The 15899-nt window shown below is 39.2% G+C and overlaps 1 protein-coding gene across 12 annotated transcripts in view; it reads right to left on the bottom strand.

The window, feature by feature from the left end:
- Shal (potassium voltage-gated channel protein Shal) overlaps positions 1-15232 on the bottom strand; it is a 169561-nt gene extending 154329 nt beyond the window's left edge. For 5 of the 12 annotated variants that reach the window (XM_071779465.1, XM_071779457.1, XM_071779450.1 and 2 more), the window contains exon 1: positions 10519-15232. In XM_071779465.1, the coding sequence (XP_071635566.1) occupies positions 10519-11633 (1115 nt within the window). In that variant the 5' untranslated portion in view covers positions 11634-15232. The remainder of the gene's footprint in view (positions 1-10518) is intronic. The other 7 variants (XM_071779474.1, XM_071779507.1, XM_071779483.1 and 4 more) reach the window with 5 other exon arrangements.
- Positions 15233-15899: the final 667 nt, after the last annotated feature.

Below are 15899 nucleotides of genomic sequence, written 5' to 3'. Positions count from 1 at the left end.
CTTAAACAACATAAACCTCAGGACTTGATCCTGTAAATAGTATTAAGTAAATACATAATAGTTGGAGCTCAAATAATGATTTGGGCCACAATACATGTCTAGTATACCTATATCAGCTGTATTACTTATTTAAACGACAGTTTAAGATCGTAATAGTCATACACCCACCTGTTGAAAAGTATTTAAAAAAAAATTATTAATGCAGACAGTCTAAAATTATTTGATTTAATCTTGGGATACGGTTTTTAACCAAATTTTACGATAGTTATGTTTTCACAAACTTTACAATGTTTTTTATTATTATTATTAATATTATTACTGTATTTAAATTATTAGTTTATCAATTTTTTAAGAAAATAAAAATTATATACCAAGGAAAACGTTTCAGTAACGATTTGGCGGAAGGTACGATTCCTGTGTCTCACAATATGTCACACGTACAATCGGCGCCTCGACCGTCAGGCTTCGAGCAGCAGTGCGAAGGATTATAGTAATAGTAGGCGTCGCCTCGGAAATCGGCCCGAAGGAGGCATCTAATTTTCAAACTCGGAGATATTAGATCCACAAGAAGTCACTGGTAGTTTGAAGTTATTGCATTCAATGTACACATTGAAAAAAAATGTTAAAAATACTTTGTAGCATTTTTTGTAGTATATTAGGCATCTAATTTTCAAACTCGGAGATATTAGATCCACAACCCGAGCAGAAATTAGATTAGGCACGCCCGATGTATGGTTAGCGCCTGATCGGGAAACAGTAAGGTATGCCCTAATAAGAAATTCCCGACATGTGCCTGATCCGGTGCGCAACGGGACGCTCTTTTTAAACATTTTTCAGGTTATTGTTATACGGGCCTGATTTTCTTGTCCCCATCATTTCCCTCATAGGGTTTGATAAATGTTAGCCTGAATATATGTTAATCTGCAATTTCGTAAATCTGCATCTGTTATCGAAGTGGTGGCAAAGTATATTAAACATCTAGTAAATAAAGTGAATATTAATTAGTGTTTATTATGAATAGAAATTGTGATAAAGAGCGTTTTTTGACACGAATTCGCGTGAGAAGATTTCGATCATAGTTCGTACATCAACAATTATTAGGGCTAACCGGATGAGGTCCCGATCATTATTTATTAGGGATGCTATAAGAAAGATTTTCTTATTTTTGTCTAATGAGGCTCTTGTGTAAGGATTTGATACGAATGTTTTAACTTTATAAATATACTTTTTTCATAAATATATTTACGAACACAAAATTTTGTAATGAGCCGACACTGATGGTTTCTGACATTCACCCGACATTAAGAAATATTATATCATATATCCAATTCAAAATTTTATTACTCTTTTTAAACTGAATTTGTTTCTTAAGATGATTTTTGAAAAATTATATATTTGCGCTGGTTATGACATATGTAGACTATATAACACTTACTACATTAAATTAAGAAGTAGTCTACCACGTAAGGCAGTTGGCTCACGATCCAGAGGTCTCGAGTTCGAATCCCACCAGGTAAGTGTTTTTTTCAAATACGAGAAAATATTTATAATCATAGACTGCATCTTAAGAAACAAATTTAGTTAAAAAATAGTAATAATATTTTTTTTTAGGGTGTACCAGCATTCTGTTAGAAAATGTAAGGCGCAACAAGGGGCAGTCATGAGGCCCTGATAAGGAAAACATGATCAGGCAATTTTAATTCTCGACGTTACATTTACGATCGGGGCCTAACAAGGACTACCTGATGAGCCCCTGATCAGGCGTTAGGGCATGCTTATTAGGTCCCCATTAGGGCCCTTCCAAAATTTCTGCTCGGGAAGAAGTCACTGGTAGTTTGAAGTTATTTCATTCAATGTACACATTGAAAAAAAATGTTAAAAATACTTTGTAGCATTTTTTGTAGTATATTATTTTACATTTGTTTTGAACTGAATGTCTTTTATAATAAGTTAAATATACAATAAGCAAATGGACGATAAAAGCTAATCTTTGTTATAAAAGAAAATTATGTAAACTTTTATAAGATTGGTAAAAAAAAATGTATTTATGTAACACACATCATAGCTAATTCCATCAAATTCTATAACCTTTTTTGTTTGATGGGAACACTGCGTACTGTTACTAAACATGAAGATATTGTATTAATCGGATGTCGAGTAAAATGCAAACACTGCAATCTCATATTCTCAACTTTAAAAGGATATATAAAGAATTACAACTTGTTAAAAGTTAAAACCTTCATGAAAATCATAATCAGTAAGTACACATTAAAATTTTTATTGAATCATTTAATTATATTCAAGGGAATATAATATAATATAGACAGATAAATAATATTTTCCATATTTTAATGCAAATACTATCATTTGCCCTCTGGAGTAACTCTGGAATAGAACCATTTCATGTGGAACAAAATAATTTAAACCATGTACACTTACTCATAGTGATAGTCCGTTAATTCGATTTCTCTGCGGATTTGTAAACTTATAACGGAAAACGGTTACAATATAGCATCCGAGGATGAAACACCAACTTGGACTTAAGAAAACAAATTTGAACAAAAGAACATTATTTTATGTTGGATATTTCATACAAACTCCAGAGTGTAAAAATTAATTTTGTCAACAATTTTTAATGTTTGAAATTGAACAGTTTATTGATCCAACCCTTGGCTCTCGCAAAGAAAATTTGACTTCATATTTGTCAATAAGAAGGGCTCGAACTTTGAGCCGAAATGTAGTGCATACTTTCTACTTTATGCCAGTTAGTCGAGCAATAAAATAATATTTATGTTTTAATCTGGCGGATAAAGTTATTTTTCTATATTTGTCAATAAGCACATCTTTGCTGCCGATTAGTCGGATTTCAAGCAAAATGCAAACACTGCAATTTTATATTCCCGAATTTAAAAGGATATGACTTTTTAAGGCAACACCTTTAGTCATATGAAAATCAAAATCAGTAAGTACAAAATTAGCCAGCACAAAATCAACAAACCGTTTTATATGGAACAAAATAACTAAGACGAACCATTGGACTTAAAAAAAAAGATTAAAAAGAAGAACCTGATGAGTAATTATTCTATGTTGGATGTTTCATACATACTCCATAGAGAGTATAAAAATTAATTATATCAACAATTTTTAACGTTTGAAACAGTTTATTGACCCAACCTTTGGCTTTCGCAAAGAAAATATGACTTCATATTTGTAAATAAGTACATCTTTGCTATACGGATTTAAATTTTTATGTAGCATCGTATGACTACAGCGTAATTGCAAAACGCACGTCGTCGTCGTCATATCGAACGCAATTCTCACTCAAGTCGCGATGTGAATTCACGCTCGATGGATTCCATTGGCGGGAGATTGGCTGATAGAGTGCACCGAGCAGATTGAATAAGGTACTGTGATACGACATGTCGAGATCTGGGAGACTGTCCCACTTACAGCAAACTGAATAACGTTGTCTAGAACGCACCGCTCTCAGAATCTCGAACAAACCCTTTAAAGACTCACGCTTTTTTTTCTCTTCAAATGTTGTTAAGTCTTGTTTACGACGGCCGTTACCCTCTTCACGCGATATATTTAGCTCTTGAAAGCCACTGAGATCATGCATGTTATGCACTCAAAAACGACTTTTAGTAATTACTTCAATTCTGATCACGCACAAATTTGAAAGTATTTGCATAAAAGTAAAATAAAGAAAATTGTAAATAAATTTAGATAAACTTTGTATTGCAATAAGTTTTAATACCCCAAATTTAATACACGATTTAATACCCCAGAAAGTTAATGTTAATTTAAATATTTAAAATATTCATAATATTTCGTTGTGTTTCCGTTTTATAAAATTCATCTAAATCTCATATAAACGTTATCATATCTCGAATCTTTCTACAATTCAATTATTGCTTCCGTTTTATAAAATTCATCTAAATCTCACATAAACGTTATCATATCTCGAATCTTTCTACAATTCAATTATTGCTTCAATAATATTTCGTAGTGTGCTAATTAATTTTTTCAATACTGAATAAATGATAAATTTTTTCTCTTCAAACCTTTTTATTGTTAGACAATTAATGAAAAAAATCCACGTATGATAGGTACAGTCAGCTAGAGAGGCATTTCAAATTTACTGATCCGAATTTTCTAATCCGAAATATGCACTTTACCCTATTCTTTCCTCAAAATTGTTTTCTAAAGAAAAGGATGTGTTGCCAAAAGCATTACGCGCGTATATATCTATAATATTATTACTCTTTACTGCAGTATTGTTTGGGTTTAAACTGAAAATATATTAAACAACGGGATGCCGTAACATATTCTTGTAAGGTCCATTCGAACGGAGAGATAAGTAATAATATTGGCGCGATCGAATGTGTACTGTGTAAGAAGTACATATTTTATTTGGAAAACGATATCTACGTGTCGCGACCAATAAAGTACATCATTTGTAAATCTACAGAGTCTGAGGACTGTTATTGGATTGAGTGTGTGCCGTAAAAAGTGCTCGTAAATATCACATGCGATGTTTTTTCAACGAGCTGTTTCGTACACCCAACTAACCCGATAGAGGCAACCTACACTAGAGAAGAATATACCACTCTATCTATTAAGTAAAATATATAAGCTTTGTGACAACTAACCAGAGAAGTGTGACTTCTAACCCCGGTCAAAAAAAAAAAATAGATATTACAAGCAATACTGTACCCTTGTATAACCAGTTTAGATCTACTATCCCAAGTGATTTCGAAATGTGTAATGTAATTGTATCAGCAAACATCTTAATTCTTGTTTTCATAAAGTAGAGATTTTTAAGCCTCTTCGTATTTGTTCTTTCTAAAATTGCATACGAATCAAATGCCGATCGATAGAGAATGAGATATAATGATTCTGATCTATGACTACGAGAATTGATATTCTACTTGCTCTGCTTTGATACACAATATAAAAGAGATGATATTTATACGAAAAAGAATATTGTTAATAAACATTTATTTTTCAGAACAAATACATAACAAAGCGGAAATTCTTGATGTGAAATTATAATAGCATAGGCCTACGAATATTAGATTTACATACCCCGCTAAATATTTCCTGACGCACGAGTGAATTTTAACCCGCGTAATATAACCACCCTGCAAGTTGTTTTTTATTTATCGTGAATTATAATGCCGTCGTGTTTAGCCTCGTGATTCTCATGTTACTGTACAAATCGTCGCGAGAACGATACCGCGCGTCTCACACGCGTTGATTAGATGTTCAGGACGCCAGATTTCGCGAATCGAAATTAATTAAAATTAACGAAATAACGAAGCTAATTGTAGCGAGACTATGGATCAGGCTACAGCAGGACTGATAGCTCAGAATATATCGCTTTTTTAAATATATTTCAATACAGAAATAATTTAAAAAATGTTATATACCCGAGTCACACACACAAATAAGGGTTATTTATATAGTAATTATGTGTGTTAGGGCGGCAGTGTGGTCTAGTAGTAGAGCGACTCGTAATCTGAGGAACCAGGTTCGAGTCCACTAACCATGTAAACGAAATGTTTTTCCGAAGCTGCGCCCCTCCGTACAAGATAGGCTCTTGTGCGGATCAAACTGGGCTCCGTCTTTCGGAAAGAGACGTTAAGCCGTTGGTCCAAAGGGTTAAAGTGAGAGGAGAAAGGGTAGTAGTGTAAAGGTTTGGGTAACGTTCTTTATAAAAACGCCTTGCAAACCCTGCGGGGATAAGCAATAAAGATAGTTATGTCACGATCCATAAAATTTATTTCTCGATTGATTAATTAACTATTTGTATATTAACTCAACATCGCAAAATATTTCAATTTTTTGTAGGTTTGTGGAAGCAAACCAAATTCTTATGGATACGCACGAGTCTATATTTTATGAAACGCCGACTATTTTACGGCAGAAATACTTTATTTCAATAGATGAAGATAATATAAAATGTCCTAAATGTGTGATGACGTTTCCTCGTAAATGTCATACTATATAAACCGATTAAGACATCACTTAAAAAAACACAACGTATTTGATGCAAATAACCACTTTAATAAAGAACTGAAGAAAGATTTCATAATCCTACCATGCGTAAATAAAGGTTTATGTAAACGTTGCAAGTCAGATATTTGTTACGTTTCAGGTTCCACACTTACTGTTCATAAAAATTCATGTAATTAACATTTTAGCAACAGTTAGTGACCATAATTTCGATAAAACTTTGCAGGATTTACAGAGAAAGTACTTGGCGCAAGACACTACCGTGTCTCTTAATAATAAATATAATATAATAAATATGACAATAACAACAAATAATAAATAAATAATAATAACAAATTAAAAAATTATTTTATTTCATTTTTGCAGTTACCAAATCATTATTTTGAAGCGGCTGCAGACAAAGTAAGAATATGAAATGTAATAAATAATACATATCTATTCATATAAATATTAATACAGTGTTACTTTGTAACTTTTCCATTTTTAGGAAGAAATATCACCCAATTCAGGATTTTATATAACAAAAAGGCAAAAAACATTTTTAGAAATGAAGGCACAGTTAAACAAAGATTGGAAAATTATAGTGCGCGAAGTGATGTTAGACATACACGGTTTAGAAAAAATTTCATTACATGAAACTTTTCATATAATTTTTCAGAATTTCTATATACATTTGGCGTTAAAAATAATGTGTTACACTCATCCCTGGGGGGGACGTATATTCTAGATAGCAGATGAAGGGTCAATAGAGGTTTATAATAAAACCTATTTTGCTAGCTTAGCTCCTATATAAATCAACCTATTTTAACGCTAAAAACAGTGAAAAGGGAAATTTGAGACAGAGTTAGGGTCAAAGTAGGAGCAAATTATATCATTATAATTGAGCCTATCTTCACATCTTAGCTCCTACTAAATTTTAGAATTAAAGGTTTAATGAAAAGTCAAAATTTCGACTCGGGATAAACATGCATTATAAATCGGCTATGAATCTCATAAAATGGATTTGGATTTTATAAGATCTACTAAAGATTTATACTCCTTTGTGAAACCAGATATTTCAATTATTTATCAATTAAGCTACATAAACATAATATAAGAAACTTTAAATTTAACTAATTGTTTTTTTCCCCAAAAAAATGTTCTGCATTAATGCTGCTAGGTATATATAGGTTTTTTTTTTACCAAAATTCTGTAAAAAGATTATTTGGTACCAGGGGTGTACAAATGTACATCCCTGAGATATGGACAAAATGATCCTGAGGATCATTTTACTTCCAGTGTATTAACTTCCAGTGTATTAAGGATTGAATAAAGAACACAAAAATTTTTAACTTACGCGTTATAGAATTATGCAATAATTTTTAATGCGGCGAAAAATTCGATTTAAACAAAATTTTTAAGTCAATGTAAACTGTAAACGCAAATATTTCTTATACCCTGCGAGAGTAGGGTATAACAGCTTTTATAAAGCGTTGCTACAAAATTAATTCGATAGTTCCAACGGCAAAAAGCTTTTTAACTTCGTTATTTTCCGAGATTCGTGCTTTACGTGCGCGAAAATTAAAATCCGTTTCTAACGAAAATATAGATTTGCACGATGGAGGATTAAAAGTACGGTCAAATTACGCTGTCGCCGATACAGCTACGTAATCCCTATGATAAGCGAAAAGTTTCGCGAAACTAATCCCGCGCACCGATTTGATTTCGGAATTTTTCGCGTGGTTTTTAATACCGCAATTTTCACCCCTTTTTTTACCCGCGTATAAGCCTGGGCCGAAGCTAATTCGTATCGGCAGCAACTATTCGGCCGGTGTAGATTAAAAAAGGATCACGCTAGCCGTGCGACTAGACGAACCCTCGAGGCACCTGTTGATCCTTCTCGTTAAAGTTTGAAGGAAGTGACCTGTCCTAGTCCTGCAGACACGCAAATGCTAAGGCAGGCGGTGAGACAGGAAAAAAGTAGCGCGACACGCCGTTGGCTCTACTGACAAATCAGATTTTCCTGCTCGCGGTCCAACATGAATATACATTACATTATCCATTAAATCCGGATCTATGCCGGAGATTATCTTTAGCGCTATTTTATGAGCCTCGTCCGGCACTCTAAGGAAACCTCGATCTACGAAGCTACGTACTCACACTTTGTCTGAGCGATAATGTCAGACAAGATAGTTTTGCATAAAATTATTTGAGGAATGTAATTTACATACAAAGTTCCGTATAACTACTGTGCCACGCCTCTCTATTTAGATACCGAAGGACAATGGTGGTTCTTGTAATGTAGAGATAGGTATATCTAAAAGATATAGTACCTAAAACCCAGAATAAAAATGTTCTGACAAATTAAATATCAAAATATAAAATAACAAACAATATTTTTCAATTAACGTCAAATGGATTTCATAAATCAAATTAAATATAGATATTAGTTACGTTAAAACAAATAATTTACATATTTGTCCTTTAATATTTAATATTATTTTTAATAAGTTAAATTAATCCTAATATGATAGTTATAAATTTTTTCTAGCAACTACATTTTTTGAAAAAAAAAAAATTGGAAACAAAATATTTATATTTCCATGTGATAATCCATAAAGAATACCTTTCTTTGTTCTTAAAACTCTCAAATCAAGTTTTTTAAAAACTTTAAAAAATCGCATCACTGTCTCTATTTTCTCCCTCAATACCCATACTTGATGGTAAATACAAACTAATTAAATCCATTTTTCGAAGAATACTTTCGAATGTAGTCTGAACGTAGAGTCATCTGGTACTCAGCGCTAATATTATGTAGAAAAAAACGCAGTCGGCGAGGCGCGATCCAGACAAAACTTGATCCAAAACGTACGAATGGTAACAAGTAGGTGCAACTATCAGGCGGTTCTCGGTGACTCGGGTTACACGCGTGATTGTCAGCTGTCCGAACGAAAACGCAACAAAAATACCATTGGCATAGATTCGGCCGGGCAAAAATAGCGGCTGTGTCGTAAAATAGAGGAACAACCGGCGCTTCCGAGGCATCGAGCTCGGGCGCGTTTGCGGCTACGAAAGAAATGCGTCCGAGACTTTTCCGTTCATACCCGGCGCTCGTTTTCGATATTGAGCCGAAAAAGGGAAAAAGAAAATACGTGGGTTGGGGGAGGGGGGGGGAAAGAGAAGATTTTATGGACCAGTAAATTCCGCGGGAATAATGCGCTTTTGGATCATATTTCCACCGGATAGAATTTACTACATTCAACCGATGATTAGATTGGATAATTAGTAGGCTTACGAGCCATAAGCTGTACGTTATAAGCTGTGCATAGTATAATGACGTATATAAGCATTATATACAACGAATATTCGATGAATTTCAAGTTGAGCTTTTTTTCTAGAATTATGAAAAGAGATTGAGTATGAAGTAGATGAAATAGATGAAGTAGATATTTAACATTAAAAGATTTTAAAAATTAAACACAAATATAATGACATATGCATATTCATTACATGTATACAAATTATAAATTGTTTTTAGCTTAAGAGTTGTGTACTCTCACAGACACAAAATCATATAAAGTGAAAACTACAAAGACGTTCAAACTTTGTAATAACTAAATTTTTTATTTTGCGTGATGTTAGAGTTCATAAATTATTCACGCACCAAAGCAGTAATAATCTAGAAAAGTTAGAAAACATGATAAAGTGCGCAAGAAAACGCGCGTTATCGAAATAATTCAAAGTGCAAAACACTAAGTGTCAAAGTTTTGCGCAAAAACAGCTATGTACGAGCGAGGGACTGTGACGATCTCGTTAAAAAGTTATAACGACGCTAAAGTTGGCCGCCAGATTGTGTCAAATACTCGAACTCTCGTGCACTTCGACGGGCAATTCACTTGTATTATATGGCGGTGCATAACTCGTTGCATTGTAAATGTACCGCTACACTCCATCATCGTGTTGAGCAACACAAGTTATAAATGCAAAATTTGCAAAAATCGATTTATCGACAGACTCTTTTATGCAAAGAAGTTTTACATAAACTCGACATCTAAATATTTACACGCACATCATTCTCTCGCTTTGCAACAGTTTTCTAACATAAAATTGCGTTCTGTTTTTCATACTCGAAGATGACATGGGTCTGTCGATCAAAATTCTATTAAGGATATTAAGTATCAACGACAAAAATTGACATGCAGAAAAAAAGCAAATAAATTAAGAACGTTGAAAAACACTTTTTGCATAGGGGCGTGCAAAGTATGGTATGATTCGCCCTTGGAAGAAAAGAACAAGATATTTATAATCGTTCAGACATTGATGTGTCTGTGTGTCATAATTCAAATTAAATAATACATTAATTCAAATAAAAATAAGTAATTAAAAATTATCTTGTACGTGAGGAAGATTGACGTGCAAGATTTCGTATATAGCAAGGTATCGTGATTTTTGCAACTGACACGTAAGAAATTCGTCACAATACACATCATTATAAAAATATATTTAAAAAATCATATTTACCCCAGCGTAGTCATCGTAACGATGGTGTACCAGAAGGCGGAAGGTATCGAAGTAAAGTTGGTGCCGTCGACGTTCTTCTCCGCGTAGAACATAACGGTCGCGAAGATGATGATGGCCATCGCGAGCGAGAACACGAGGAAACCAAGCTCGGAGGCGCAGGACTTTAGAGTGTAACCGAGAATACGTAGTCCCTGCGAGTGTCGTGAAAACTTGAAAATACGGAACACGCGGAACACGCGCAGCGTCACGAACGCGCCCGACACGTCATCGTTGTCGGTGATCCCGAGCCCGATGTAGTACGGCAGTATCGCCACCACGTCGATGACAGACATCACGGAACGCGCGAACTTGCACCGGTCGGGCGCGGCGAACAGCCTGAGCAGGTATTCGGCCGTGAAGATCATCACGCACGCGGTGTCAAGGCAGAAAAACACGATCTTGTAACGCTCGCCGCACGAGAGAGTGCCGGCGCGGCCCGGACGATTGCCGCACGGCACGGTCTCCACCACGTTCGCCAGCACGCTCACAGCGATGAAGAATCCGGTGACGTAATAAAACACCAACGCGGCGGTGGAGATGTGCGGATTCTGGAAGGCTCGCCACATACTCTCCCGGATGTCGAGCAGTGGCAGGAGGGTCTGATCACCGTTCTCGCTCAGCTTGTCGTCCATCAGCCGTTCGGCGTTCTCGCGCTTACGATCCCGATAGTCCTCGTAACAACAATCGCCGATCACGTCCGGCAAGATACCGAAGAACGCCAGTTCCTCGTCGTAGCTCGTCAGACACTCGTGCTTCGGATAGTGCAGCTTGCCGGTTCTATAATAGTTGAGGATGTGCCGGAAGATGTCCGGATCCCGGTCGAAAAAATACTCCTTGCTCTCCTCGTCGTAGAAGAACTCGCGCTCGTTCGAGCCGAGCAGCGTGTCCGGATACTTCTCTAGGGTGTTGCGCCACGTCTCGAAGCGACGGCCGCTCACGTTGATCAACAGCTTCTCGTCATCAGCCTTGCGCCGGTCCTTCGGGATCGGCGGCGGTGGCAGTGGGTGTGTGGCGATCGGTACCCAGCCGATCGCCGCCGCACGGGCGAATGGCAGCCACGCTGCCACCGAGGCCATATTTGAAGGTGGAATCTTCCTTCAGGGTAACGGGAGAGCCAGCGTTCACCGTACCCGAAGTGCTTGGCGGCACGCTGTACTCTTGTCACGTCAAATTGATCCTCTATACGCAGACCCTCCCTCTTCGGAGTGACGATCTAGATCCACGACAGGTTCAACATCGATGATCCGACCTGCATCAATCACTTACGGTGGATACGTGCCTCGACGATGGATAAAATCCTTGGACCGTGTAGTACGTTTTTTCGTCGATTCGACATTTACGAGCTGAAATTTAGCGGCACTGCGCGCCGCTCGAACGTTCGTCGCTATCTCGACTTCAAATATCTTACTTCAAATATCTTTCTTGCAACGAACTTAAAACAATTTTTTTATTTAAGACTGGCAACTCTCCAAAAATTTCTTCTACATACAGATTCAATAAAGCTTTCGAACTTAAAGACTTCCTCTCTCCAATTTGTGGCGTGGAATACGCTGCTTCTTGCCGCGATTCTTCTTAGGTCAGCTCAAGCTGACGTTTGTTTGATTCATGCTTCTTCAAGCCCGCCGCACGATCAGCAGTATGACTACTGGTCTAGATCTCTCTCTCTCTTTCTCTCTCTCAAAAAACGATCACATTGCTAATCTCTATTTTTAATTCAACTTCTTGACTTTTAACGATTCTTCTAATCTGATCTTAGTTTTAAGTCCAAGATCTACTTGCTATGTCTTCCTTGCTATCAGCAACTTTTCTACTTCCATTTATTTATTTCGTTTATTTTATATACAAATCTATTTATCTACTCGTCGGTTGCGTATACTTAATCTCTTCAACAAAATTCTCCCTCGCGGGAAAACGGATTCAATTTTTCTTTATCGTCACTCTTGCTCTTTAAAATGCAAATATCGAAACAGTCTCTCACCGAGACCCGTCGCACCTCGCCGCATTCGTCGTTATAAGATCGCGAGTGGCATCGAAGAATCGTAATTAACTGGGCAAACAACGTTTGCCTCTCCAACGTCGCGGCGACGACGATGACGACGACGCCGGCGACGACGACAACAATGACGATGACATTAGCGTTGATTGCCTAAGATCGGGCACGATCCCGAAGATCGTCATTTCACGCCTGGCATTCCAAGGTCCTCCCTTTCTCTAATTCGGTCTCTTGAGGAAATATCGAGCTTAACGAAGTGACGACCGGCACGCAGCAAAACACGAGCCGAGCGGAGACGCGCGCCCGGCCAACCAATCGCGTTCTGGCAACGTGCCTCCCATCATCATCGATAGTCACGCGATAGCTCTTCGTGGTACTCTTCAGAGTATCGCGCCGGAGATCTTCCACCTGTTTTGGCTCGGCTTGGCCGCCGCGAGAGCCTGAGCTTGAGTCTCCGCCAGCAAGCGCCCACCAGGACACTACATTCTCGAGCTTTCGAGCTCACCGTCGGGTCCCTACATAGATACGAGTGCACTTCTCGGAGAGACGGATGTTGACGACATTACGCGTCGATAAAACTCGATGTTTTTATCGAGCCCGGATTCACATTCAAACCTCACGAGTTCATGTAACAAACAATGAAACGTTCTCTTTTAATAATAACAAGAAAAAGTGCTTTAAAGGCTAAAGATAATCGCGACACTTGAGAAAATAAGTCTAGAAGTAGTCTCTGCAAGAAGATTAGAGGTTTCTGTGAAATTTCTCTTATACACTTCGTAGTAGGTAGAGCTTTTCGCAGAATATTATTTAAGACACCGTGTATCGAGATACAAGCTTCTTTCAAGATGCCATTCACTTGTAAATGCCAATTGGCTGAAGCTAAGAAAAATTTCGTTTCTTGCTATAAAGCCTTCGTTATCCAAGCGCACACTCGTAAACTCGGTCACGTCCGTGAAATTGAAATTCGCATGGATAAAGCTTCGCCGAAGCCGCTTGTAGAATAGAGGAGAAAACGCTTACGAGTAAACATCAAACAGTCAACGAAAGAAGAGCGTCCGCACAGCTTCCCGGCGTACTTTCTGAAAGCTCCGCCGTGCTTCGCGTCAAAACAAAAAGAGGCGTTTGTCGCTCGCTCGAAGACCAAATGCCGAGCGAGTCTCGTTCATCGGGCACTCCGAATCGGAATACGCGCGAGCTTTTTTCGATTGCGCACGCCCCGCGCTACGCGCAGCGTCTATCTTCGTATGGTCCCGGACATTTTCCTCCTCGTGGCTCTTCTGGCGATCGCCGGAGCGCAGGTACGAAGCTCACTCACCGACGCACGCGACCGCTTACGCAAGTAAGCACCGCGCGTACTTTTCCCGCGTCGCATCCAGGTCTATCAAACTCGTACACGCTCCCGTTTCTTGCGAAGTGCCGATCCACCGATTCCGGAGGTTCCGGAAGCACGCCAGCCGGTCAAAAGCCTCCACGATCGGAGTTCTTCCCGAGAAGGTAGCGCGTCTCCGCAAGCTCCGGCACTGGGAGCTCGCACGTCGATCTTCCCCCTCAGGCGACCGCCTAGACTATTCTCCGTAAGCTTGCGCGCACTACGTTCCGCTCACAAACTCGATGCTCTCCCCCCCGTTCCCTCTCACTCTATCTCTCTCACTCTCTTTCTCTCTCGCCGTGTACCCGATACTACCTTCTTGCACGAGTATCGCTCTTTCGTCCAAGCTTTTCCACCGCTGCTCCTCCCGCTGCGCGATGCGACGCGACGCGCGCGCGAACAGTGCGTACGCACGCGTGACCGGGTGTACGCGCCGACGTCCTCGTACGTATACGGTAACTGCCGCGCCGTGTACGTGTGTGTGTGTGTGTATGTGTGTGTGTCACACGTACGTGTATATGTGTTGTACGAGCGCGTGTAATGTGGCCTTTACGCGCGCGGCACCGTCGCCAGCACCACGATTGGAGCACCCGCTCGATGAGTTGGCCGCTCGCGACTGCCGGAGCTTGGCCCGCGCGGCCCCGAGAGCTCGTGGTAGTTCGCGGCGGTGGTGCGGTGGTGGCAGTCGGCTAGCCCGGCACCTCCAGAGAAGCGTGGCTCTCGTCGCCTCGCCAGAGAGAGCGGAGCGGCCGCGTCGCAGCAACGCCGTGCGAGTGCAGAGCGGTCACCTAGCCAAGGTCTAAATTGATTTTTACGGCGACGGCGGCGGTGGCGACGCGCGTCGGCGTCCCGACGCGGCGAACATTTCCCGTTGCCCGGGCAACCCCTCAACGATGACGTCATGGTTTCCACCGCTACCCCTTTTGCGCCCGCCGCCGCCTCCATTCGCCTCTCCTTCTTCACCACCCGATCCACCACCGCCGCGCTGCCCCCGTATTTCCACTTTAGCCTACTTGCGCTTTGAGAAACGCTGGCTTTCAGCTTCGTCCGCTCGCTCCGCACTTTGCACGGTTCTCTTAACGAAAGGGAAAGAAAAAGAGAGAAAGAGAAAGAGAAAGAAAGAGAGAGAGAAAGAGAGAGAGAAAGAGAGAGAGAAAGAGAGAGAGAGGCAGAAGTTATCCCGATCCGCTATGTCTATCTCTCGCCTTTCACGCGAACCCTCGTATTTATCGTACTGTTGTGTTTTCTCGTGTTCTTGCATTCATTCATTCATTCATTTGTCCTTTGTTCTTGTTATGATTCTCTCCACATAGATCTACTCTAGCAGAGTATTAGGCTTTTTTGCCGACGAAAAAACTCTTTCCGCCTTCATCTCGTATAATCAATCTCTCAGCACGAATCATCCTTTTTCCATTTAACTCTGTTTATCATTTCTGTATTTTAATATTAAACTAATCCGGCTTATTCCGAGCTTATTCTGTTATTCTCTCGCGCGTAATCCGTAATCGAGCTTGCTCCGGACTTATTGCAGACTTATGGTCGGTTAAGTCTATTCCTCGGTTAGCTAACCTTGACTTCTCTTATATTACATTATCATTATGAGCTAGAAAGACTTGAAATCAATTATCCAATCCAAGTAGTAATGCAGAAGTTAAGAAGAAACTCGGTTATTATTCTAACTGCTTGACTCGCACGCGTGAATAAAAATGGTAAATAAAAATAGCTTTCGCTGATTTGGCTTTAGTTACACGACAATGTTGCGATTTAATAATCTAAATCCCATCTCACTATTTCCCTCTCTTCTTTCATCTTCCATTTCCTCTTGTGATGAACAATGCTTTCCCATTCTATTTACTTTTTTCACCACTTATTCTATTTGCGCGTTTACGTGTTATCCACCGAGCCCAGCTCCATTCTCTTCGGGGTTCTTTTCGTTCGATTTTCTCGTATTTTTACCGTTCCGCTTACATCACCAGTATC

The sequence above is a fragment of the Temnothorax longispinosus genome, chromosome 1, assembly GCF_030848805.1.
Source record: "Temnothorax longispinosus isolate EJ_2023e chromosome 1, Tlon_JGU_v1, whole genome shotgun sequence".
NCBI lineage: Eukaryota > Metazoa > Arthropoda > Insecta > Hymenoptera > Formicidae > Temnothorax > Temnothorax longispinosus.
Note: the sequence above shows the minus strand (reverse complement) of the source record. Positions and strands in the feature narration are given on the sequence as shown.